The sequence below is a fragment of the Agelaius phoeniceus genome, chromosome 4 (assembly GCF_051311805.1).
Source record: "Agelaius phoeniceus isolate bAgePho1 chromosome 4, bAgePho1.hap1, whole genome shotgun sequence".
NCBI classification, from domain to species: domain Eukaryota; kingdom Metazoa; phylum Chordata; class Aves; order Passeriformes; family Icteridae; genus Agelaius; species Agelaius phoeniceus.
Window position 1 is genome coordinate 32,108,037 of NC_135268.1, and position 26,047 is coordinate 32,134,083.

Sequence of the window (26,047 nt, forward strand, 5' to 3'; positions counted from 1 at the left end):
GAAATCTTACCTCTTCCTTTTATAGATATAGTGTATATACAGAAATTACTCTCTCCATTCCTAAAATACTCCTTGGTGGAAATGCAAGTAAATTGACTCTTTTCTGAGAGCAAAGAAGAAAAACCAACCCTGAGCTGGGTGCTGCGGGAGCACATTTGGCCAGACCAGTTTCCCTTTTGGGAAATGTTCAGAAATCTGTCATTTGCATTAATTGTGTAAACACTTGCTACCTTATTGAGCAACTCTTTAATTGGGTTAGTGATAAGGAAAGATTGCAATTCCTCACCAGTTTCCTTGTGGCTAATATAAATGGCTACAGGAGCTATAGGGAGAAATCTGCTTGCTTTATGTCAACTAGTGATGTACAGATGTTGGGACATTTCCAGCATTCCCGAGCACATGGCAGAGAGGAGGAGGACAGGCACCAATTTAGTTCCTACCATTCCTCAGCAGTGGAACCTATGTAGGTGCTGTAAAGTATCAGGGATCATTTGGAGCAGTTTCTATGGTGGCTCTATTGTCATTTTGGATATTGCCTTAAAATACTTTCTCAGTGAAAGACAACATGTCTTCCTATACTCATCTCTTGTAAGTATTCACTTTCAAGCCAGTAGCTGGTGCTAGAAACATTTTATCTTCAATGCTGAGGCCTTTCAGTTTGTCAAGAATGTGTAAAGTTTAATTTGAAATCAAGTTCATGTAGGCAATTATTTAAATGCCAAAAACTTTTGCTATTTTTTTCTTAGTAAGGTCTTTTATGTATGCAGAGAAATTGTTCAGTTCCTGGAATGCCTGGTGTGCATATGTGTGTTTACTTGTTCACATGCTGTGATTGCCTTCCTTCCTAGTTAAAGGCTAATATGATGGTGTCTTCACTAAAGACTCAACCTCAGATTTACTTCTACTAATGGTGTGCAATGTCCTGCCATCAGCTCTGTTGCTGAAATGGCCACTTGCCCATTTTTAGAGAAATTCTTTTTAACTGTCCTACAAACCCCCTCCTCCTTCCCCTAGACCTTACAGAAGCTTGAAGGTTGGATTTTTAGAACTGAGAGTCTACTTAGCTACTCTCTAATTGTCATCTTCTGGCTGCCCCACCATAACCCACGAAGAATGTAAAGACAGGGGTGAAATTCCAGCTCATAGGAAAGAGCAGCATGACTCCTGCTGCCATCAAATAGGGGATTTCAGCCCAGCTTTCACATGTTCAGTCAGCAGCCCAGCTCCAAGCAGCTGGATATCAATTACTGCTGCATCCTTGTAAACAACTTCTATTCTGCTTTGAAAGATTGCAATGCTCAGTGTAACTGTTTCTGGTAAACTTTTGAAATTAAGGTGTTTTTTAATTAACATGAGTTACTTTTTCATAGCACGTGCATTAGTAATATTTACATAAACTCCAATGTGTTTTTTTTTACTTGCTGTGAATAAGGCATGAGCTGTAGTCATAACTGTAATTATATAAATTTTATTAATTTAAAAATGTCTACTGACCTCTTGAAATTGAGTATAATGCTGTAGCATTACTCTAAGGTGTCCCAGTAGGGCACTGAACAAGCCATTAACATGCAGTTACATGGTGTCTGATTACAGGTGGGCTTTTCTTTTACCTTTTATTTAATTGGGATTTATATGAATTCCAGTAATTCTTACGATCCACATATACAATAAACAACAGGGTCATGACCAGTAACCGAATCACACCATGGGACTCTTGGAAGGCAGAGAAATGTTCCTGCTCTAGCTTCGGTATCAAAGGACCTGTGCAGCTGCACTGCTAACACTGTGGAGCAAAAAGCATCCAGATTGACTAAATTGGGATTTTCATAGGTGTCTACAAAAGAAATGAAAGCAGTTCCTTGCAGGCTCTCAGGTGTATTAGTAGAGAATTTTCCTTCAGCATATAAAGTTTTAAACTTATGAAATGGTCTAGAATGACTTGCTGCATCCTTTCACCAAAGACAAGTAATAATGGCATAGGAGCAGAAAGAAATTCAGCTGCATGTTTAGGCATCTTTCCTACCAACTGTAGTTCTAGCAAAGATCTGGAAATTTTGTTAAAGTCAGGCACGAGTCAAATCAGTCATACTCTGAGGAGAAAAACAAGACTAGCAGGCATGAATTTTCGTGTTCAGCTCAGCGGGTGGTGTTTGTGCTCTGAAATATTTTGGTAAATGTCAGTGTCAACTTTTTTTTCTGTAATTACTTGAGTAAAAATAAGCACTAGCTGGAGCATTGCATTTCAGACTTGAGCTCAACTGTGATGCCATTGAAATGAAGGAGCTAGTTATAATAAGAAAAACACAGGAAACTGTGGAGCAGTTCAGCTGCTGGGGAAATGTGTGTGCTTAGAAGTGAAATTGTTCATTGGTAACTGTAAGTGATGGTGATGGGGAGTGTAAATCCAGAGCCACAGCTCATTATAGTGGAGACTGTTTTGAAAAGCTGTGTGGTTAAACCAGAATACGTAATGAAGGAGTGTAAGGAGTGAAGGAGTATTTCTGTGCCACTGGAAAAGGCAAGTAGTGAAGACATCAGGGTTAAAGGATAGATGTTTCACTTCAGGCTTTTCAAGGAAAACAAAATGAGTAAGGTTCAAAATGTTTTTAGAAAACCCTTGTTTAAAAGAAATGAACGAAAAGGTAAGTTACTAAGTTATATTAGAACATTGTGCTTTCTGGTTTTCTGTTTCATTTATTTTAGTTTGGAACATAAATGATTACTCATTCTGTGGTGAACAGTCATCTGCTGCTTGATTTCACTCTGCATTCTCCTGTGCTGAAGGAGAATGCTACATATAAATACCGTTGAGGCTTTTAATGAAAACAAAATCATAGTAATACTTGTTAAAGGCTGAGGGGGTAGGGAAGAGGGAATTAAACTTGTGTGTGACCTGACATCATCCAGACAGGTTTTAGAATGCAAAATGCAGCAACAAGAAACATCAGAACTGTGATCTAGAAATTATATGGTGCTGTATTACTGGGAGCATTTCCTCATTATGCTTTGTAATAGCTTTGGACTTGATTCACCTGAGTACTTAACTGTCATGAATGAGCTTTCCAATGAGAAGTGAAGATAGAAACGCTTCGAAGTTTTGAAGCTCTTTGCTGTAGTGCATTCCAGTTTCTTGTCAGCCTTACAAAAATCTTTCAGACCATTGTGCTGGTAGAATAAACAATCTCCTCTCCTGCAGGAATGGAACACTAAAAGTATTTGAAAGCTTTTAAAGGCATAATTTCTTTTAAAAAATTATTCTGGTATGTTCTGTGATTTAGCTTCAGTTCTGAAGCCAAGAAGACATTTAGGATATGGTCCTGAGCTCAGAGACTGTGGGAGAAGGGGGGCAAGTTGGGAGACCCTAAGGAGGCTTAAGTCAGAATTACATTGATTCCAGTACCACAGTTCTGTCCATCACAAAACTGGGGATTTGGAGTTACTGTTTCCGTGTCTCACAGGGTAGAAAACTTTCTGTTAGGCTTTCTGTAGTGTTTTTAAGTTTTCCCTTTAAATAAGAGAACTTTGTTTAGCTGTGTAGCTTTGTTTCAGAAGTTGCCTCTTCTGTATTGTATGTCTGTAAACTGCAAAACTGTTGGTGACTGCTCTGTGCTAGTGTGATTCGGAGCAAATCAGCTGCACAGTCCCCTACAACTATATCACAACACCTACAACTTGGTGCTTGGTCTGATCAAAGCAGTGGGAATGTGACAGGCAGATAATGCACGTTTATTTTACTTACAAGGGCAGGCCATATTAAGTGTGGTGAATGCAGAAGTGTGTGCCTGAAGACTCAGATGCAGGAAACAGTGTTGTGTCTGCCTTCCTGTACTCAGCTGGAGTTTAGAAGGTTTGCACGGGGGTTGCATGGTAGAACAGAGATTGAAAGGATTAACTTACCTTCCCTTAAATTGAAGTATGCCATCAATGCCACAGGCTGTAATCTAACCTAGTAAATAAAATGGGTGGTAGTCCGTCTTCTGACTATGTGGTGGTGCACTGTGACTCGTGTGTGTAGCTGAACTACTCCACTGTTTCACCTCTACTGGCTGTGAGTGGCCCTCCCTGGCCTGCCTTGACCTAAGGCATGCCCCAGGAAAGCACCAGCTGCCAAGTGCTGCTACTGGAATCATGCAAACATGGATGACCACGTACAAATGTGCAAACCTATTTTACAACCTTGTTTAGCTGATAACCCTGGCCAGAATTTTAAGGTGGGCATCCCCATTTGCTACCCTAAACCTTTAGCCCTTTCCTGACTGAGCAGCACTTTGAATGCAAACAGCAATACCAATTTACAAAGAGTGGAAAAAAATGTGATGGTTACAGTCTTTCTGGGGATTTGGGAGACTTGTTCCTAGGACCTTCTCAGTCCATCCTTCAGGAGTTCACAAGACTTTGGATAAGGCTATGGAGTGGCTACCCTTCACGTTTTTAAATTTTTGGTCTTATCGTTAGAACAGTGATTACTGATTTTTTTTCTTTTTTTAATCAACTCAGGCAACACTGGGACTTTGAGTTAGAAGGGCAAAATGGTTCTTTGTCCACTCTGTGTTGGAACAGGCTCCTTTGGGATCTCCAAAGGAGGGTGTCACTTCTCTATTGACCCCTGTGACATTCAGAATGGGAAACAGATCTCTAGATGCAGTCAGAAACTGCTAAGACTGGGACATTTCTGGAAGTCATTCATAAAATTTTCAGGTAAAAATAAGGGAGAGACTATTATGTTAGATCAGAGGTCTGCTTCTTTACTTTCATTGTAACAAATCCTCTTAATTAAAGCAGGTAACCTGCTGTATCTCCCAAACTATTGGCTAGAGTGCCTCTTTTTTAACCCTTTCCTATTTCTATAACCACGAAAATAATCATCTCTCTGATTTCTGGCTGCTTCCAGGACCTGGTTGATATTTTCATAAAGTTGTAGGTTTTTTTGCATTGGACATACCTAATAAATAAAATACATGGTTCATCCCCACAAGGCATTTTCTCTGCTTGTGAAACCAGAGTTCTGTGAGGCTAAGAAGGCATACTATAGTATGGAATTAAGAATACGTTCAAATGAAAGGTAATGCTCTGCTTAACTTGCCAAGCCACCTTCTGCTTGTGCATAGGCTGAGATTTGCACCCATGTTTCTTGTAGTTTTGCAAAAAGTACCTGCACGATGCCATTTAGTACTGCACATAAACAGAGGGAGGGGTGGGTCTGCTACTACTACATGGAAGGAAAAAAATAGTAATTAGTTCTAATCCAAAGTGAAGAAATGTGGATGTGAAGATAATGAGGAGTTTCCCAGACTCCTGCTGAAAATATTAGGGTTAGATATTAAACAGAGTAACTTGCCATTTATATTTGCAGACTGGATTGTAGGTAGCTCCAAGTAAATATTAAGGAGAAGGGAGGCACCTGGTTTCAACTGCTTCATTTAGTGTCTAAATGATAATGCACTGTGTACATAGCCTGGAGCCAAGGATGACTTGGTTGCTTCCAGAACCAGAAACAGCATGGCTGTGAAAAAAGGAACAGTGCATTTAGCCCTAGGGGGAGGCAACTGTTCAGTACAGCACCATCTATTCCTCCTCTGTCTCTTTTGGAGCCTGAGCAGATAATATTTCATGACCCTGTCCTGTATTGCAGTCATACCTGCTCACCTGAAGCAAGAGATCTGAATCATGCAGATACACTTCAGACTGTTTCAATTCCATCCCAAGCCTCATTTTATTCCTGGGTGAAAACAGGTTGCAGCTCTGACAGTATCTCAGGAGTCCCTTTCAAAGTATTTCAAATTTTGGAAGAGGAGCCTGAAGGTCTCACTTAGGGCTGCAGATCATCTCAGACTATGAAGTATGTAAGGTTGAAATGGCCTGAAGTATACATGAAGATGTAGCCTATGATACCCATAGTCATGTTACTACATCCCATTACTCATCTTCTCATCAACCTTGAGAAGCAGACAAACCTCAGCTCCTCTGGAAATCCAAATGTGTAATAAACTAGGACATGACCTTGACAAATAGGTAAAAACATTTCTTCATCCAGTACATCAGTCATTTATCAGGGATGACTGCATGGTAAAGACAGGTGTTTGTGTTCTTTTAGTTACTACTCCCAGTTTCTGGCAGCAAGTAGGTTTGGTTGCACTGTATGCAAGAAAGAGCTGCTCCAGTGTACAAGTAACTATTTTAGAATGACAATTTCATCAGGTATTGACAGACAGGGTGTAGACACGGTATAATGTCTTTTCAAAAATTTGCCTGGAGAAAGCAGTAATTCTGCTTGGTTGATAAACTGAAATTCCAGCAAGGAACAGAGCATTTCTATTTCTGATGTCTTTGAGCAATTCCAGTAACTAATACTGTCAAAGCATTGAGAACTGCACAGGCAATAGAGCTGATGCATAGTCATGAAATGTGTTTCAAAATTATAATGAGGTTTTTATGACTTGCAAAGAGATTTTTACTAGCAAGCTGAAAATATCCACCCAAACCAGTTACAGAAGTTACTTTCCCTCAGTAATTTTCTAGTTTGCATTTTTCATTTTGTGGAATGTTTGCATTGAAAGTTCTCTAACAGACAGTACTTAATGCTGCAATTAAATACAAATCTGTGCTTGCAACAGTCTGTTCTTATGGGAAAGACAGTGGATTGTGACATTAATTGTGAGCTCAGTATATAAGTGAGCAGGAAGGGAACATGGGCTGTGAGCAATATATCTATTTATACAAAAAATATTTGACCCTAATTAAAAAAATCATGAGAGAAATTTCTTTAAAAAAAGTTGCATAATTAGGACTGCACAGTTAAAAGTTATAGCATTACATTTATAATTAAGTAGTACTACAGGCTTACTACAACAGCATCACTGGGTTATGTTTCCTCCAGCTAAAACCAATAGGAGCTTTGTTACTGTCTTCATAGAGAGCAAAATTAAATATGAAATATTGCCACCAATTCCCTGACTTCTTCAAAATCTGTGAAAATTTAATATTGATGGTAAGAAATGAACCCCTAGTAATAATGAACTTTACACAGAATTATGATTCGAAGCATCCTACACATCAAAACTTTGCAGGTTTGTTTTTTTTCTTTGTAGTTTTTCAAATCTTTACAGGCAGCTGTCTACAGATGGTTTTGCACTGTCACCATTGTTTCAACCAAATTTTCTGTTGGTCTAGGCAATGCACCCTTCATGTGGCTCCTGAGATTTTTTTTTCTGTGAGCAAATCTACTCCCATTATTATTTAGGAAAACTGGACTTTCAATCCAGAGCTGCAGCAAGACAAGCAGACACTGTTAACAACTTTACTACCTTTGAGCACCTCGAGTTTATAGATGAGGGCCAGATTTTTACCCTCAGAGGAAACTGGGAATGATCTTGGCAACATGTGGAAGTCAGTTCAGCAAAGTATCATTCTCCATGGATGAGTAACAGTGAACACTTGAGGACAGGGTACAGGTACAGATGGATTCTTGATATTTTCTCAGAAGTTTACAATTCACAAACTTCCAGCTTTAGAGCTTGCATTCATTTCATCGTGTTTAATACTCTTACCCTGTGTGAATGTACCTTACTTCATTTTTAGTTTATCAGCCTGACCTTTGAAAGGCTCTGTGGTATGACAAATTATGATATATGAAAAAGCACTTTTTAAAAAAATTTGTTGTCCCTCCTCTTCTTGTACTACAGGGAACAATAAATAATCATTTGCAGTACTTTTTTTCCACTTACAGTCTTACAGCTCAGATATTCCTGATGTGAAAATCAGAGTTTTTCCTGTTTCCATAAAGTTGTACTTCGGGAAACAGCTCTTTTGGCACCATCTTTCTAGTACCATGGCTGCCCTCCAAAATTTACTACCCATTACACTTCTTAGTCCAACAGTATCATCCTGGATCTTTAGAGTTGAACACACACATCCTTCAGTCATTACTTGGAATTTACTCATCTGTGCTAAAGTACCTTTTATTGTATTCTCAGTTTAGAACTAATGGGAGGCTCTGTTCTTTTAAAAAAAGAACTAGCCTACTTTGAAAACTGCTCTATCACTTTTGTGTTGAATATTGCTACAACCTTTTTTTTTCCTATAGCCTAGTTCCTCAAGAGACCTTTTCTTTACCTTTCAGTTCCATTTCTGTCAAATGCCTAGCTTTTAATATATTTTAAAAAAGTTTTTTAAAAAAATTGTTATTATTAGCTTTTATGTTAGCGAGGTGATCCTCTGAATCTATTTTCACCGGTGTCCTTGGGGTTTTCTACATAATTAGCTTGTGTTCTTTGTCTGGCTATGAGACAGACTTTTTGAAGCGTGGCACTTGTAGTATTATTAGAGAGTGTCCAAAGAAGGGCCAGGAAGATGGTGAAGGATCTGGAGGGGAAGTCATATAAGGAGTGGCTGAGGTCACTTAGGCTGGCCTAGAGAGAAGACTGAGGGGAGACCTCATTGTGATCTACAGCTTCATTGTGAGTGATCAAGGTGGGGCAGACACTGATCTCTCATCTGTGGTGACCAGTGAGGTGACCTCTGAGGGAATGGCCTGAAGCTGTGTCAGGGGAGGTTTGGGTCAGGTATTAGGAAAAGGCTCTTCACCCAGAGGGTGGTTGGGCACTGGAACAGCTCCCCAGGGAAGTCGTCACAGCACCAAACCTGGCAGAGTTCAAGAAGCGTTTGGACAATGCTCTCAGGCACAGGGTGTGACTCTTGGGGTGTGTTGTGCAGAGCCAGGAGTTGAAATCAATGATCCTTGTGGGTCCCTTCCAACTCAGGATTCTCTGTGATTCTATGAAGTCTTTGCCTTTGCTTGCCCCAGCTCATTGCCTTGCCTGCCTTAGCCGGGCCAGAGGTGCAGTGAGGCAGGCAGCGTCTCCCCAGCGTCCAGTGTGGAGACGAGCGTTGAAAAATGACAAATTGATCACCACCAACTTGAAGAGGTGTGAAGAGAGTTGCAGCATCTCCCGGCTGCCAGGAAAAGAGGAGTGGAGCTCCTCCAAAAGGACAACTGCCGTGGCTGACCAAGCGCCTTTTAAGATAACATACTCCCACCTAGTGGCTCTCTTAAGGGTCAGGAAAATGCATCGTCTCCAGCAAATTGAGACGTTAAACTGTGGAACCCGCATTTAAAGAACGAGTAAGCAAGATATTTACTAAGTCGATATAACTTCGCAGTAGGTCTAGAAAAGTTGGTTTTGAATTCCTATTTCACTGCTGTACCATCTAACCAGAAATTAGGAAGGAACAGTTAAGCTGCATAACACTGATTTTACAGTTAGTACTATAGTTATTACTATAGTATATAGTAGCCCACGATGTAGTTAGTGATTCTTAGGGTTTTTCACTGCAGTTTTGGTTGTGTCATTAGGTTTTGTAGGACAGGCAATAGCTAAATACAGAAAAGCATTTAAAAATCATTCTGTTAGCTGTACTCAATACCATAAGAAACCTTAAAGAGAAATTGTGGTATTTTGTGTGTGTGTAAGAGATGAATATATAAAAATGTGTATATATATAAATGAAAGAAACGCAAAATGACAGGTAACATTGCTTCAGGCTTTCTTAATTGTGTCTCCAAGCAGACCACTATATCCCTAATAAAGAAAATTACACAGAAGCACTGTCTTTCAACTACAATTGGTATTGACAGTCCAGAGTTTCCTGAGTTAAAAACTAGTTAGCAGCTCACAGCAGCTGGACTGCAAATTTAGAGCATGTGAACTGGATATATCAATGCCTTTTAGGATTCTCAGTATAAGCAGGAATTCAAAGCCAAGTATGAGCAACCTAAAGAAACACTGAACTCTATCCACTTTTCAAATTACTCAAGAGATATTTTAAATATTTAAATTTAGGAAAAGTACAATGAAATCTTGTTGTCCACTGTTGTACTCAATGTAATTTATTTCCATAATTATTTAATATTCAAAAGCTAATGTGATATAAAAGTCTTCAGACTCCCTGATAAACTTCCACCTAATGTCTAGGTTAGATCCAGTATGACCAAAGACAGTTTAACACCTATTTAATTTCAGTGCTGAGATATGCTCTGAGATTTTCACAGAAACTGCCATGAATTCAAGTATTTTTTTGGCAATATTTTCAGAGAAATAAAACACTGAGCAGGGACTGTGTCTGAACTTTCCAATCCCTTCAGTGAGGACTGAGACACCAGTAGTGTGAGGAAGGAAGCCTGCTTTGTAGTTTGTGTTTCATATCTTTCTCTGAAGAAAACTCTGGTTTCAAGCTTGTTGAGGCAGTAGCCATTTCCTTGACAATCCTCTTCAATTCCTCCTCCACAGAGGTGAAGAGGATATATCTTTGTTTCAGAGTGCTTTTGAAACATCTGCCTATATATCCCTGTTTCAGAATGCTTTTGAAACATCTGCTTAAAAAGCAGACTGGAAAGCATTCTATGATGGTGGAACATCAAAAGACCACAGTGCTGTAGGGCAGGATTTTCTGTGTCTCCCTTGGCCCTTCCCTGCTTCCTGTCCTTTCCTCACTTCACTTTCCTGACATTCACCACTTTTTCCACCAACCCTTTGTGGTGTTACTTTTTCAGCAGTTCCCTTCTGCTCCTTCCCTCTCAGGCCTAGCTGTATTGCCAGAAAACTGCCATTTTGCTCTGTGATAAAGGCATGGCTTTTGTTGTGAAGGGCCCAAGTTTTTAGAGAAAACAGAAGGCAATGGTTCTGGATGTAATGAGGGGAAAAACAAGACAAGAGATTTTATACACTTTGTTAATGCGCATTTTACATCACTCCACACTCAGCAATATTGGTTAAAGATCATTTAATTCAGTTTATATCAAGGCAATTGTTGACATTTGTACTCATCAAAGTGAAGACAGAGTTTGCTCCAGGATCCATTTTTTCATCTTCATTATATATCTTTTAACATTGCATGTTAAAATCTTGTGGCATGTGTCTTGAAGTGGTTTACCAAAAAAGGAAATCTGTATTACTTTTTTTCTACAATTGATATTCTGTTCCCCCCTCAAATGCTCATTTCAGCAATATTAGATCTTGTAATTTTATAAATTATTTAATTAAAAATTATTCCAACTTTTTAAGGCAGAAAGCTGAATGAGAACAAACCGTGCTTTTCAAGAAAAAAAGACCCTTTAGGATGCCTTGTTAGGAGGATCCTAATAAACAAGCACTGCAGTGCTTGATAAAGTGAAACCCAAAATAAAAAGGACTGATTGACTGAAATGAAGTCTTTCCAGACAGCTTACTATAATTAGATTTACAATCATATTATGTCTAGGTTTTCTACAGAGACCTTTGTCTAAACTTCAAAGGATGTCTGGTTCCTTTTAAAGTATTTCTCCTACCTACATATCAAACCTGTCAGAGTGCAGAGAAATACTACATACCCTCTTTTTCTGCTCCAGGCCATAGTAAAATTTACTCTGACAAAAAAAATCTAATGCTTCTCTTAAAGTATATTACAACTGCAGTAATAGCCCACTCCAGGAATATATATAGTGGGACTTGCTAGCATTCCAATAAAACAGAAGTTAAATATCAAGGACTTCTGTATTACAGCTACCTAAAATAACTTAGAAGGAAAAGCACTGTCTGGTGCAGTGCTATAAAATAAAATGTGTAAGAAAAAGACCTCTTTTACATTTTCAAATCTAGCCAAAGGAATCTATGTCATAATCTTGGCAAGACTCTGCCCTTATTCCTCACCCATCAGATTCGTGAGAGTTTCAGCTACACATTAGTGAGGAAACGAACTCAGTGTTAAAAGGAACTGTATAAAGCTTTGGGGCAAACAGTATATTATTTGCAATTTAAGGTAATTTTCGAGCCAGAATTGGTGCCAAATGCTTTTTGGTAAATTATGCTGTAATTCTTGTACAATAATCGCACAATAAGTTTCTGTTTATCAGGTTTGAAAGTTAAACAGCTATATCCTAAGGTACTGATTCAATAGAGCAATAAAAAAAATGCTGTGATAAATACCAAAACATGTTTTGGGCCTGGTTCTTTTTTCCCATCCTTTCATAAAAGTTCAGGAAAAACAAGTGAATAAAACTTTCAGGTGTGAAAAATCAATTCTGAAGACCTGAAGTTATCCGATATGGTTCTTAATTTAATAAAAAATATTACATCCCCTGTAAATTATGTCTTACTAGGAAAAAGAGTTCGAATATTCAGCTCAGATTTTATTATGAGTCACAGCAAAATCCAAGAAAAGTACAGGTTATAAACAATTGTTCTTAGTAAAGCCTAATTATAGTGAACAGTCAGATCATCAAAGAAAAGCAGCTCACACCTGTGGGCAAGGGTGCACTGAGAACTCTGATACCCAACTAGCACATGGGGAACAGAGGAAGAAAAGTATCATAAATTTCTTTCAGAAAGGCAGGGGTCTTTAGCTCCTATGTTCACCTTCGATGTTTAATAAGAGATTATAAACATGGAATACTTTTCAGTGATTTTTACATTCTCTTTTATTCATGCCATAAAGTGAAAAACCTGATTGCAAATTTGTGTTTTCCTTGAGACCTTCTGCTGTACTCCAGAAATGGCTGTACATGGTGTACAGCCTCAGTAAGGTGTCACTTATATGAAATACAAAGAAAATGCTCAGGAATTGTGGGTTTGGGTGTTTTTTTTTTTTTAATTTAAAAGAGATTGCCTGCATTCCTTCAGTATTTCCCACCACCAATAACAGCTGAGACACATGGAGTTTTCAGCCAGGGATTGAGCAGTCTCTAAGGTAACAGGGACACAGAGCTGCAGTCAAAATGTCACAAATTTGACATTTGACTTAATATACCCCAAACTGATTCCTAAGAGAGGCTTTGTGGCTGATTTAGATGTAGGGGGAAAAAATAACCAAACAGGCACCTCAAATGAAAAGGTGGTGAAATTTAATCTTGAAAGCAATAGCTTTGGTATGTTGGCCATTCAGATCTTTTAAATGGAGACATACCATCTGTAAATTACACAATGAGTGTAACATGCCATTATTAATAAAAGCACAATATGCATTCTCTTTGAAAAATAAGCAAACTCAAGTGACTAAATGTCAAATATGACAATGTGACAATTCTGTGGAAGTACAGATTTAAAGTGAGATTGCTAAAAGCGCTGGAAAATATTCATAATAAAGATGAATTTGCATGTCCTGAAGGTAAAACTTCAGGGATTCTCTGCCTTATTACTAAGTGCAGTTGAGCATGTAAACCTTAGGAAAAGGGAGGGGGAGAAGTTTTTGGTGAAAGCATATTGGTTTTTAAAGACTTTAATTTGCTAAATGGGGGAAACAGGCCACAACATTATGATAACAACTTGAAGAACTTGCAAGCTAATCCCACAAACCATATTAACCCTGGTACATTTGGTGTGTGCCTTGCTACGTGAGCCCTAAGGAGTTGTGATGGGAGTTCAAGAGCAGGGCTAGAACTGCAGGGCCTCCAACCCAACTGGCTTGGAGTGGCTGCAGGTTTTGTGAGGCTCATTTCCAAGACACTGAAACATTAACCGAGCCAACAGGGATTGAAACCAGACCTGTCTTCTCCCAGGCAACCAGAGACAGGATGAGAGAACGCAGCCTTGAGCTGCACCCAGGGGAGGTTTAGGTTGGACATTCGGAAGGATTTCTTCACAGAAGGGGTGATCAAATATTGGAATGGAATAGAATGTCCAGGGAGGTCATCAACACCATCCCTGTGCAAGACGGGATGCAGCACTTAGTGCCACGGTCAAGTGGACATGAATAGTGTTGGTTCATAGGCTAGATTTGGCTTTTCCAGAGGTCTTTTCCGTTTTTGATTCAGTGATACTTCACTTTGGTATTACTTGTCAACACGGACCTGAACAAGACTAAACACACCCTAAAGAACGAGTGCATCCCAGATCACATCCTTAAGGCCCAAATATGCCGCTTCGGAGCAGATAAAAGCCTCAGGACGCAAGAAAAGCTGTATCAGCCAGGTTCTGAAAACGTTAAGGGCGCGCTCACGACCCGGCCCCCATTTGCCATGGAGCGGGAATGGAACGCCGGGCCGTGAGGCGGCGCCGCGTGCCCGCCCTGAGGGCGGGAGCGGCGCGCGCCGTCCCAACGGCTCCAGCGGCGGCTGCGGCGCGCGCGCGCCGGACACGTCCCCCCTTCGCCCAACCGTCGCCCGCTTTAAAGAGCTCTCGCGTGCAGGGCACGTTTGCCCCGCTGCTATTGGCTGGCGCCGCCTGTCAATTGTGTCCGTGCCCGCCCTCCGCGCCCGCTGATTGGCCGGGTGGGTTGAGAGCGAGGGAAACCCCATGCGTGCCCGCGGGGCTGGGCGCATGAGGCGCTGACAGCGCCGGCAGCCGGACAGCGCTTTGTGGCGTTCGGCTCCCGACGGGACAGCGGGGAGTCATGCCCTGGCCTCGTCTGTCTGGCGATAGTGGTGGGTTCGGGTCCTTGCCGTGCCGTAGGGAAAGGCAGAGGTAGCGCGATGAGGGATGAAGCGGTGTAGAGAAAGTGCGAGTCGGCGGGAGTAGCGTAGAGAGATTCCGGGGGGGGGGGGGGGGGGGTGGTGTGGGGTGTGTTTGTGTGTTGAGTTTATTGTCTTCCCTTACTGTCCCACATGCAGCCGTGCCTCCTCGCGTCCGTGGCGTTTGTGCCCCAGGCGTGTCCGAGGTTGGTTTGCTTCTGCATGGGCCTCTTGCTGCTCCTCAGGGCCGCTTGGCCCTTTTGAGCTCCCGCGGTGCTGCCCTTGCAGATAACGACGACAAAGGGAAAATCAGTAAATCAGTTTGCTTCCCCCTCGCTCCGGCTTCATTGTCATCTCCATGCTTTGTTAGGCCTGAAGCTGCCGAAAGGTTTCCTAATTACGGAATCACTGTGTAGCTTGTAGGCTGTGAAACACAGTAAGTGTAATTCACTTGCTGAAAGGAGATGGGACACCATTACACCATTTCTAGCAGGTGGGAGCCATCCTGGTTTTGCTTGTGCCTGTGGGGGATTTTTTTTTTTTTTTCTGCTCTGCCGGTTTTTGGAATCTCCTTTTGATGAAGCCAGGAGTTTTGTTTAAAATTTGGGGGTTTTAGTGCCCTGTGATAGATACAATTTAAACTTCTTGAGGATGGTTGCTTGCATGGACTCCTGCCCCAAAGTGAATATGGGCTTGGTGAAAAGACAAAAAATATATCCCCACCAAAAGTCTTTTTTTCCTAGGGTGAGAAAAATAACTGTTAACACTGTTCTAATTGAAGGATATATGGGGTCTGTCATGTGAAGACTGTTGTGAAAAAAATGCACTTAGAATTAGTAATGACATTGATTTAAAGCACATTCAAAATGATAAAGCTGGGGCATGAGTGGGAGAACAAGCTGCAGCTCCACCTCTCAGTAGTAATATCATTGCATAATATCCATAAGTGTAGTAGGGGAACAGGCACTTCATCACTCCATAAATTTGGTCTGCAGTATATTTAAAAACTTCAGTTTTGTTGAGCAAATAGTAGTGGGTTGTTAAGAAATGTTTGTGTGAGCTTTAAGCTGTTTTTAAATGTTTTTCTTATAAAAACTAAACTGCTGATGTCTCAGGATATTGTCTTTTGGAGCCTGAGCCTGAAGATGAAGAAAGCTGAAAATGTAAGGGGCACTGAAGAACAAACAGTGGTACCTTTATTTTTCTGGTGGTGATTTTTTTTGGGCATCATTTCTCGAGAAGTGGCATAGCACTTGGAAATGGCATTTGGACAAAGGATTGAAGTGATGAAAAAGATTGCTTGCCTAAGCAGACCTTAGGGCAGATAATTTTGGGAAAAGAGTAAATAAATTACGGAAGTTAAAAGAGGCAATGAAAGAAACATCTGAACTTGAGATCTTTTTATTGGCTTGACTGGTAAAATCGGTAATTGCCAAGTGGCGTGATGTTTTTCATCACCTGGGTGACAGAAACCTAAAGCTGTTGGTTGAGATCTAGGCATGCCAGAGAAACAGGAGATAGGGCAGCAGCAACCATAGTGATAAGGTTTAGTTTTTGAAATTGTGAAAATGGATAAAGCCATGAAAGCAGGGATCCCAGAGGCGGGATTATTACAAATTTTTAGTTTTGCCAGACTGTTCTGCCTAATTTTATTTTATGTTGGTATTAACAAAATTATTTATGTTCATGAGTTTTTTGACTTCTTTATAGTGACTGGGCATGGACTTGCGGTGCTCCTCCAGTGTTTTAATACTAAAATACAAATTTGCAATAGTTGGTGTTCTTATAAAATGTAGTAATAAGAAATTGGAACTTGACACCTCGAGTAGCTCTTTGGTCCTTTACCCAACTGTGATGACATGGTTAATTAAAGAATTCATTCTTCTACTTGAAGAGCAGCATTCTTAAAAATAGTTGTGCTACTCATGTTGTGCTAGCTGTGATAGCACTTAAGAGAGTTTGAGTATAGATCATGTAATAATCTATTACGTTACATATTTCTGTAGCTGGGTAAAGTTCCAGATTATCTCAGCTACAGAACAATGGTCTGAAAGCACTGATAGTGGCTGGGTGTAGGATTGAAGCTTCATGCTAAACAAAGTTGCAGTAAATAGGCAAGTATAGCCTGAGTGGTTTTCTATATTTTGGTAGCTTCTGTATGCACATAACAACTTAGAGTTTGCTGAATTGGAATATTTGTGGTATTCTCTTGAAGCTGTTGCAGATATGCACGAGGAGAATAAAGCTGCAGCAAATGGATGTGGCAAGATCCGAAGCGGTGCTCAAAATGGGGCAGCTTTACTTGCCCTGATGGAGAAGACTGGATACAGCATGGTTCAGCAAAATGGGCAAAGAAAATTTGGTGGTCCTCCACCAGGTAAGCACTTGTTTTGAGACTGAAAATTGGTGTAGCCTCATGTTGTGTATCTTGACAGTGACCAGTAGTAGAAGCTTAAGGAAGCAGTCTAAGAAACATGACACATATGGGGAGAGTCCTGATGTGTTTTACAATTTCCAGTAATTTAAGATCTCTTGAGCTAGACTGTGTGGAACATTTGCTTTTGGTAGACTTTAAAATCACACCTTTAAAACTACCTGAAATTGGCAGGTAGCACAGCAGATGTGGAGTTCACAAAGCCAAGTGTGTTCCATATGGCTGAGAACATGCTTCAAAACATTTAGGGACATAGAAGGGAAAAATACGTTGGTGACGGAGGCCTAACCCACTTACTGTCTTTTCTTACGCCTCACCACTTGCATTGGCCAAAGAATTTTTTTTTTGAGCTTTTGTTCTCTGAGAGAGCACCAGTGAAGATTAACTCATTTTGTTTCAGAGGGGACGATAAAATATTTCTTTTATTTTGAATAATTTTTCCAGTGTTCCTGACATCAGCAGTGTACAAGAATTTTGCTAGTAAGCCTGGTTGTATGGCATGGAATACAGTAACTCTTCTTTCTGAATCAGATTATGCACTTAGACAAGCAGAAAGAAGGAAAATTTTTGTGCTGTTCTTTCAGTTCATTCTCACTTGTGGCCTGTGATCCCATGTCTTTATAAGTTATGCTCATAAGCATGGACTTAATTCACTCATTGCTGTATGGAGTTTAAGTTAGAGCTGCATTAAAATTTGAAATTAATTCAAAATTATTTCTCTGGGTTTTTCTGTTTTACATTTTGTCTGTACTTTTACTAAGCCCATATAAAATAGCAAAAGGAAGCCCTGTGAAACTCTTTTGAAAATGGCACTGGAAAAAGAACTGCCGGACATCACTAACTTCAGCCTGTTCTTAAATTATTATACATCTTTTACTTAATAATGTCTTTTAATTAGAGCATTAGATGGTGTTAAGTGTATTAGTTTAGCAAAGTTAATTTTATTAATAGGTTCTGAAACTAGATGGGTTTGACAAGGTACCTCTTCCATCAATCTGTTCATTGACTTTAGGCATATATAGGCATATATCTTTTCTTCAAATCGTTATGTATTTTCATAGGACATTGAAAATGCATTTTTTTTAAGTTGGGAATTACTCTGAGTTACTATAAATGGCTGTAGGCCAGGTGAGGCTTAAATGTTTGAGATGGCTTGTAGGAAATGGCAGTATCTTTATAAATGAAGGGTTTCACTATGAATTTTCCTTGTTTAAGATGTGATTTCTATAAGCTTGTGTTGCTGTCAAAGGATAGTCTCGCTGTCAGCTCTGTTCTCAGCAGATGTGGCTGAAAATTGCCTTAAAAATTTACAGGTTTTTACCTGATACAGTTCTTGTTTAGTGTATGCCACTTATGAAAAATGTATCTCTACAGTGTTTTAAAAAAAAAAGCTGAAAGTGAATTTTCATAGTTTTATGTCTGCTGCCATCTAAGCAGTGGTCCCAGTGATGTCACTAGGCATGTGAGTCATTAGAATTACATGGAAGTTTAAGATGACATGGACACTAACAGTAGGAGGATTATGTCTAATGTTGATGGAGCTGCTGCAAAAATAGGAGTCCCATTTTCTGTTGTCCAGCGATGAATCAGGTACCTGGTCAAGGAAGCTCTGTCAGCTACTTGTGGAATGCTTTTGACTAACTTTCCACATGTGCTCTGCTAAGTACATGTCCCTCATGGCAAATGTGGCACAGACCAGTTTTTTTTAAGTCAGGAGTCAGAGGCTAATTCCAGTTGGCAGTAATGTGCTGTACTGCTGGGTTAGTATGCAGCTTTAAAATTAAAGGGGGGTTTTTGTGTGGTAAGTGGCTTTTGCTTATTGAGAATCACTGTTCAATCAGTTACTGGGCTGAGAAGGATGGTAGAAATTTATCTAGTTAATAAATAAATAAAGGTTGTTATTTAATTTCATTACTCCTGCACATTTTTTTGCTCTACTGAGGTGTGCAGTTGCCATTGTCTTTGGAGCTCCTAAAATGGTGTACAGTTGGTTTTTTGTTTTTATGTGGGAAGGGACTGGCATGATGTGAGTGATGGCAGTACTAGCCTGCAAATGGTGTTAGCTGCCATGTCCAGTCAGACCTCAGCTCAGGTGGTCAGAGATATTTATAAAGGTGAAAATGATAAAAATCTGGAATGCTGTGTGGAACAGAGCCAAGCTTTTTCCTAGATAAGTCATGGCAATGTGACTCCAAAATGCATGTCAATTCTGATGCCTTGGTAGCTTCCCTGTGTGCCATGTAGTTCTTTCTGTACAGTTTATGGATAAAAATGATTTTGTGAGAAGGCAAAAATCTTTCAATTCTGTTCATTTTTTTCAAAAGTAAATTACAGGCTCTCTGACAATACATTAAGGAAAAAGTGTTACCTACAAAATAATCTAAATATAATTTATTCTGAACTTCAAACCAAAGTACATTATTTAATTATCTTCTTGTCTTAACTTGTCAAGAGTAATTATTTTTTCACCTTGCCTCATTATGCTTTGTCATTTCATACTAGTATAGTTTTTTCTACCATCTTTGTACTTGCTTTTTCTCCTGTAGAAAACCTTCCTCGTCAAACTTTTAGAAAAAGCTTTTAATCATGATTTGAGCGTCTGCCTTTTAACCTTCTACCAGAGTTGTTTGTCTAATTTAAAAAAAGAAACAAAGCCAAACAAACTTTTAAAATTTTTTTATTATTATTTTGGGAAAATGGAGTGCTGTATTTGAAGACCGTAACTCCATAATATTAAATGCATAAATACACCTTTACATTATCTCTTGAACATATCTTTCGGTATGTATGGCAGAGACATGAAAGAATATTTAAATGTCCTTGGCTTAAGGAGAGAAGCATAGATGTTCTGCAGCTTTTGGGTGTCAACCAAAGACTGACTTGTTCTGTGGAAATTTTTTTTGCTTCTTTTTTTCCTATCATCCACTACTGCCTGTGAAAACTGTGTTTTTTAGAGTAAAAGTGTTCCATATTTTTGGCTGTTGCAAAAAGTTTGGCTCTGTATCCTGCTTTTCTTAGGGAGTCTCATTTTATTGGATGAATGAAGGTGCGAGAAAAGTGTTCGGAGTTTTTGAATGATGTCAAGGAAGAAAAAAAAGTGGTGCGATGGGGACCTTAGTGAAATTTATAAAAATATGGGGGCAAGAAGTGCAGAGAAACATTTTGTAACTTTAAAGCATTGTAGTAGAAAATACAACTGAAGTTCTTACCTAGGTATCTTTCTTAGGTATATCAGTTTTATTAATAACTGAAATAAAATTGTAAGGGGCATAAAATTATTGAAATAGAGACTCTTGGTAAACCTGTCAGTGTTTTTGATAAACACATTCAGTGTGTTGTCATACAGATTACATTGGAAAAAAGCCTAGAAGATGGAACTTAAAGAAATGCAAACTTTAGGTTTTTCGCATTTTTAAAAATTTAAACATAAAAGAAATAAGACATAATAGAATGTGCTAGTTTTCAGCTGAGACCAAAAATAAATAACTTCCACATTCAAAGTGGATATGGGGGAAATGTGCATTTGTACTAAGATTGCTGTTGGACAATTTATTTTAAGGTTGGGAAGGTCCTCCACCACCTCGTGGCTGTGAAGTTTTTGTGGGTAAGATTCCTCGTGATATGTATGAAGATGAACTGGTTCCTGTTTTTGAGAGAGCCGGGAAGATCTATGAGCTCAGACTGATGATGGAATTCAGTGGTGAGAACCGAGGCTATGCTTTTGTCATGTACACCACTAAAGAGGAAGCCCAGCTGGCCATCAAGATTCTTAATAATTATGAAATTCGTCCAGGGAAGTTTATTGGTGTCTGCGTGAGCTTGGACAACTGCAGACTGTTTATTGGAGCGATTCCTAAAGATAAGAAGAAAGAAGAAATACTGAATGAAATGAAAAAAGTTACAGAAGGAGTGGTGGATGTCATTGTTTATCCAAATGCCACTGACAAAACTAAAAATCGTGGCTTTGCCTTTGTAGAATATGAATCTCACAGAGCAGCTGCAATGGCTAGAAGACGACTAATCCCAGGTAAATCTGTTTGTAATTAAACTGAGTTTTTATGGAGAGTATCTATTTCCATATTCTTGGGGGATGAGATGGTGGATCATTTCTGTTTTCCATGCTTTAAGGTGTTTTGAGAGTTACAAAACTGCAGTATTGCCTTTTGGCTAAGGATGATTTTATTTTTTATGTTTTGTAGTTGTGGGGTTTTTTTAACTTATTTTTTTTAAGAAGCTGTAATTTAGGTGGTTCTGACAATTAAAAAATAGAAATCAGTTTTATGTAATTTAGGTGTTTATGCCAATATGTATTTGCATGGGCACGCATTCAGTTTTCATTTATGTGCACAAGGCTCTGCACTAAAATTCTCTTAAAAGTGAGCTTAGGAAGGATAATGCCTTGAATATGCCTCGTATTTTCTGTGGGTTGTCATGAGTAATGTTATTTTCATCACTATGAAATACATGAATGTTTCATATTTTAAAAAAAGGTAGGTCTTTAATATTCTACTAGAAAATAATTTTGAAAGAAAAAGAATAAATATGCAAAAGTATATACAATATACAAAATATAAAATAAGTATCAATATAATAATTGTAATAATATGTAATATATTCAAAATGTAATTGGTGTATATATATGTTTAAAAATATATAAATATTTTTTAAATTTATAAATTTTTATATTTATTAAATATATAAATATATCTATATGCAAAGTGGTGGGTGAAATACCTCCAGATCACTGAATGGAGAAATAAACCACTATGATACACGAAATGGTGGGTTGGCATGAGTAACAAAGCAGATTTGGTTTTGGTTTTTTCTTTTAGTTTGGGTTCTGGCATCTGCTGCAACATAGAGTAAGGGTTGTGCTGAAGCTGTACATTTAGATAACTATTTCCAGGTCTTGCCCATGCTTTCTAAAGTGGTAGTATTATTGAAGAGGCTGTGTTTAGTAGCTTTTTAAATCCATTACTTTTGGTCTTCTTTTGTGTGTCTCTATGTGCATGTCACAAAGTCTTTGTTTTGACAGCTTATGGTGCTTAATGAACCCAAAGGTAACAGAGCACTTGTCATTTTTGCAGAGTCTTATTTACCTTAACAATTTCAGATAAATTTAGTAGATATAGGCAACAAAACCCAGTTTCTAGTGGTATGCATCATGTTTTCTTTTTGTAGAGATAGGTGATAAGAATGATTCTGCTTTCCTTTGCATGTTTCTTATTTATATAATACTTCTTTGCTGTAGGAACGTTCCAGCCCTGGGGTCATACTATTCAAGTAGACTGGGCAGATCCTGAGAAAGTAGTTGATGAAGAAACTATGCAGAGAGTCAAAGTATTGTATGTGAGAAATCTAATGATATCTACTACAGAGGACAAAATCAAAGCTGAATTCAACAAGTTCAAGCCAGGAGTAGTTGAACGTGTGAAGAAGTTGAGGGACTATGCTTTTGTTCATTTTTTCCACCGTGAGGATGCAGTTGCTGCTATGTCTATAATGAATGGAAAGTGCATTGATGGAGCTAGCATTGAGGTAACACTGGCGAAGCCAGTTAACAAAGAAAGTCCTTGGAAGCAGCATTTTAATGGTCAGATAAGTCCCAGTTCTGAAAACCTCTTAGGGTTTCCTAACAAAGATGATGGTACTCAAAAATCCTTGGGGAAACCAGCGGGTCTTTCAGTTCGTCTGAATGGTCAGCACAGTCCAAGCCCTCCTGAAGTTGAAAGAAGTACATATCCCATTTTTCCAGGAATAAAGCTTACTCCAATTAGCATGTATTCTTTAAAGCTGAGTCACTTCAGTTCTGCAGTAATGCATCTGGATTATTTTTGCCATAAAAATAGCTGGGCACCACCAGAATACTGCTTGTATTCAACCACAAGTCAGGATGGGAAAATACTTTTGGTGTACAAGGTGCTTATTTCTAGTATTGCAGATGATTCTCAGAGTTATTTCATGCCAGAAAAACTCTGTACAACAGTAGAAGATGCAAAGGAATTGGCAGCACAGTTCACACTTTTACATCTAGGTAAGCATAAACATTTTGATTATGTATGAAGAACTGGAGCTAGAAAAGTTACTTTTAAATGGTTCTTGGTATACATATCTTGGCACACATGTATGTTTTGTAAAAAGTAGTCTGCAGAAGGCTTGGTTCTTGTGTCATTTAAGTCTGGACCATTAGATGAGAGCACCAAGAAAGCACTCTAAGTATCTAAACAGTCCAATGCCAGGGTAATTTTTGCTTACATTCATCTACTGGAATGTATAAGGAAGAATTAGATGGCATGTAAGTAACTTAGGTTTAAGGTCATCTGTGAGATGATTACAATGCTGAAAATTTTTTTGAAAGTCTGTTTTCTAGCATCTTCATTTATATATGTTGCATTTTTTAAAAATCGGAATGCAACTACTAGAAGAGGAAAGTTTTTCTATTATAAAATTGGGCAGGGGGGTGGGATTTTTTTCTTTGGTTGGGTTTTTTCCCTCACCTGTTCTAATTTTGGTGAATTGGAAAAGTGATTGCAGTACTCTGTTAAAATAGTGTTACCATTCTTCTCTTCCTAATACTGCTACTTAGCACTTGTTCTTCAAGTCTCTTGAGATGTATGTAGGCTGTGGTGAGGTTTCTCCTCTGGATGAGTTCATAGCAGACTTATTTCAGGCTTGGCTGTGATGCCTTTTTTTTGCAATGCATGACTAAAATGTAAACAAGCTTCTTGCTTACGTTCTTTCTTCTCCTTGGGTTTGGATTTGGTGTGGCCAAAAGGTCTTAGAGGAAGAAGAACCTCTGAAGCACAAAGCCTTATACATTGTGTCCACTTCAGCAGTGGTGTGCTGGGTTTACATTATTGGGACACCTCTAGAAGGTGACGCTTTCATATGGCCGAAGTGATTTTGAATAATAGATGTCTAAATATCCGTGTCTGGTTTTGTACACACAGCATTTGACTAGTTGAGTGTCTGTTTCCATATTTTTCTAGCTAGGAAAATTAGGGCCACACCATTATAACCCATGTAATCCTAAACACAAAGATAAAAAGGGTACTAAACTCAAAATAGTGTTGTGAGGCTCTTCTTAAAAGAAGAATAAGAACAGTTGCAGGTTTGAGCATATGTACCTGCCCAGTTTGCTTCTTTCATTACCTAAAGTTATTTTCTCTCCTGTACTTCTCTGGGAAAGAATCAAGGGAACAATTAAAGTTAGATTAAGAGTGATTATTCACAGCTGTGGGCAAATCCCGATGCAGACTATTTAAAAAAAAAATAAGAAAGTATGTGTTGAGATTTTTATCTCTGAGTTACAATTACAAATTATAACTGTAGGGAAAATGTTTTAAAGTGGATTTAAATTAATGTGCCATACAATCACAGTTAATGTGAATTGGTATTTAGCAGAGTTCCCAAATACCAGGTTTGCTTTTTACAGCTGTCTGCCTAATGGCCTAGTGCTAGTAATGCTGTCTTGTTATCTTTGAATAACACTTATTTTTTTCTTTTGATGGCCTCTGTGCATTCTGGTTTGTGAGGATTTGGGCCTGCAAAGAGTATGCAGAGCCCTGATTTGAAGCAAACATGTACAAGACTGACTTTTGAAAGATACACATCTTTCATGTTGATTAAAAACCCCCTTTTTGATTTGGCATTGTTGTGATGCTGAAACATAGCCTTAGGGAGTCTAAAAGTACAATTTCCTTTCCCAATTTAATCTAAAGAAGTTGTCTCTGTTCCAGTTCAATATATATTCTGTGTTGAAAGAAATATCTACAGGTAAAGATGATTTGCTAGATGTGACAGAGTCCTTCCTTCTCATGGAAGTGTTGAATGATGCTGATGTTGCTGATGGATGTATGGGTTGTAGTTTTTCTTTGGGGTTTGCGGGTTTTGTCTGGGGTGGTTTTTTTTGATAACTAGCAGTGATTTGAGAAAAGTCTGAGTGTGTTTCTTGGAAGCAACTCACTATAAACATGAGTGTACAAAGATGATATAGGGGCTAATTCTTTTTGGTAAGTCACTTCTCTTACAGGAACCTAATTTTTTGGCCACTTAATTTTTGATGATGTGTACAGGAGGTTGGGTTTCGCTGTTACTTTTCTTTTTAAAGAATATAGATGTTCTAAGGTAAGTAAATGAGAAAGGGCTGCTTTGATTAATAATCTCAAGGCATTCTGGCTTTTTTAAATTTTTTCTTTTTGTGGTATGTATTTCTGTATTTCCTTTCACGCATTACAGAATACTTGATTTTTACCAAGTATTATATAGTACTGGTACACGGCAGACCTGAGCAGACAGCACTACAACAACTAACCACTTGGTGTCACCTGAATATTTTGAAAAAGATGGTTTTTAGAAAACATGATTGTTCCCTGACAGCAGAAAACTATGCTGACAGGGAACAATCAACAGCCATAAATGGTAGGATGTTTGAAAAGAATACAGAAGTTGCTGGCTTTGTTTAGCAAGTACAGATGATAAGTGGTAATTCATGGTTTGGAGGTTTTTTGTGATCTTTAGAAAGGCTCAGAATGTAGTATAAGAAGTTTTTTAACAGTATGAATTTAGAAGTCTGAAATATTTATCAGATGACTTACACATAATGGTTTTTCTTACAGCCCCTGAGCAAGCATATATAACATTGCTGTCCCTGAATGCAGCATGGTGGGATAGTAAAGGTGAGTAAGCCTCTCAGGATTGTTCATTGTGGCTTTTTACCCTCTGAGAGACATTGTCTTAGCTGCACTGTTTGCACTGTTTGTTAGAGAAGTTGTACTTTCCTCACAGACACAGCTCTGAAGTGGCTTGTAGAGATTCTCTGTTGCTTTTTCCAAAGGAGACCATACCTCTCCTATACTGCTGATGGATCACGCAGTCTGATGTTCGTGTTGGTTGTGCAGCACAAAGAAGGTTATGGCTTTTATTCCTAAAATGACTCTTGAGTTATTTTTTCAGTCATTTCTTAATTATTTGCCTTTCCAGCTTGGGTTTAAATTTATGTACAAAAGTGGTACATAAGTTTATGTATGAAAGTGGTACACAGTTTCATGTAAAAGAGACTATTGTCTCCTCTAACTTTTTTTTGAATATGCTATTGTGGATGAATTTAAGTATGTATATCTGTCACTTCTGAGACCTCTCTCTTTTTTTTTTTTTTTTGGAGTGCTGTGAGAATGGTTTTTGAAAGCTTATGA

The 26,047-nt window shown here is 38.7% G+C and overlaps 1 protein-coding gene across 2 annotated transcripts in view; it reads left to right on the top strand.

Moving 5' to 3' along the window:
- The first annotated feature begins 11 nt into the window (after positions 1-11).
- Positions 12-26,047, top strand: part of RBM46 (RNA binding motif protein 46) — a 28,453-nt gene continuing 2,417 nt past the window's right edge. Inside the window, exons 1-5 of one of the 2 annotated variants that reach the window (XM_054633557.2) lie at positions 12-2,642; positions 16,635-16,796; positions 20,413-20,880; positions 22,105-22,887; positions 25,472-25,531. In XM_054633557.2, coding sequence (XP_054489532.2) covers positions 2,552-2,642; positions 16,635-16,796; positions 20,413-20,880; positions 22,105-22,887; positions 25,472-25,531 — 1,564 coding nt within the window. In that variant the 5' untranslated portion in view covers positions 12-2,551. Of the gene's footprint in view, positions 2,643-13,688; positions 14,393-16,634; positions 16,797-20,412; positions 20,881-22,104; positions 22,888-25,471; positions 25,532-26,047 lie in introns of those variants that run through there. The other variant, XM_077177232.1, reaches the window with a different exon arrangement.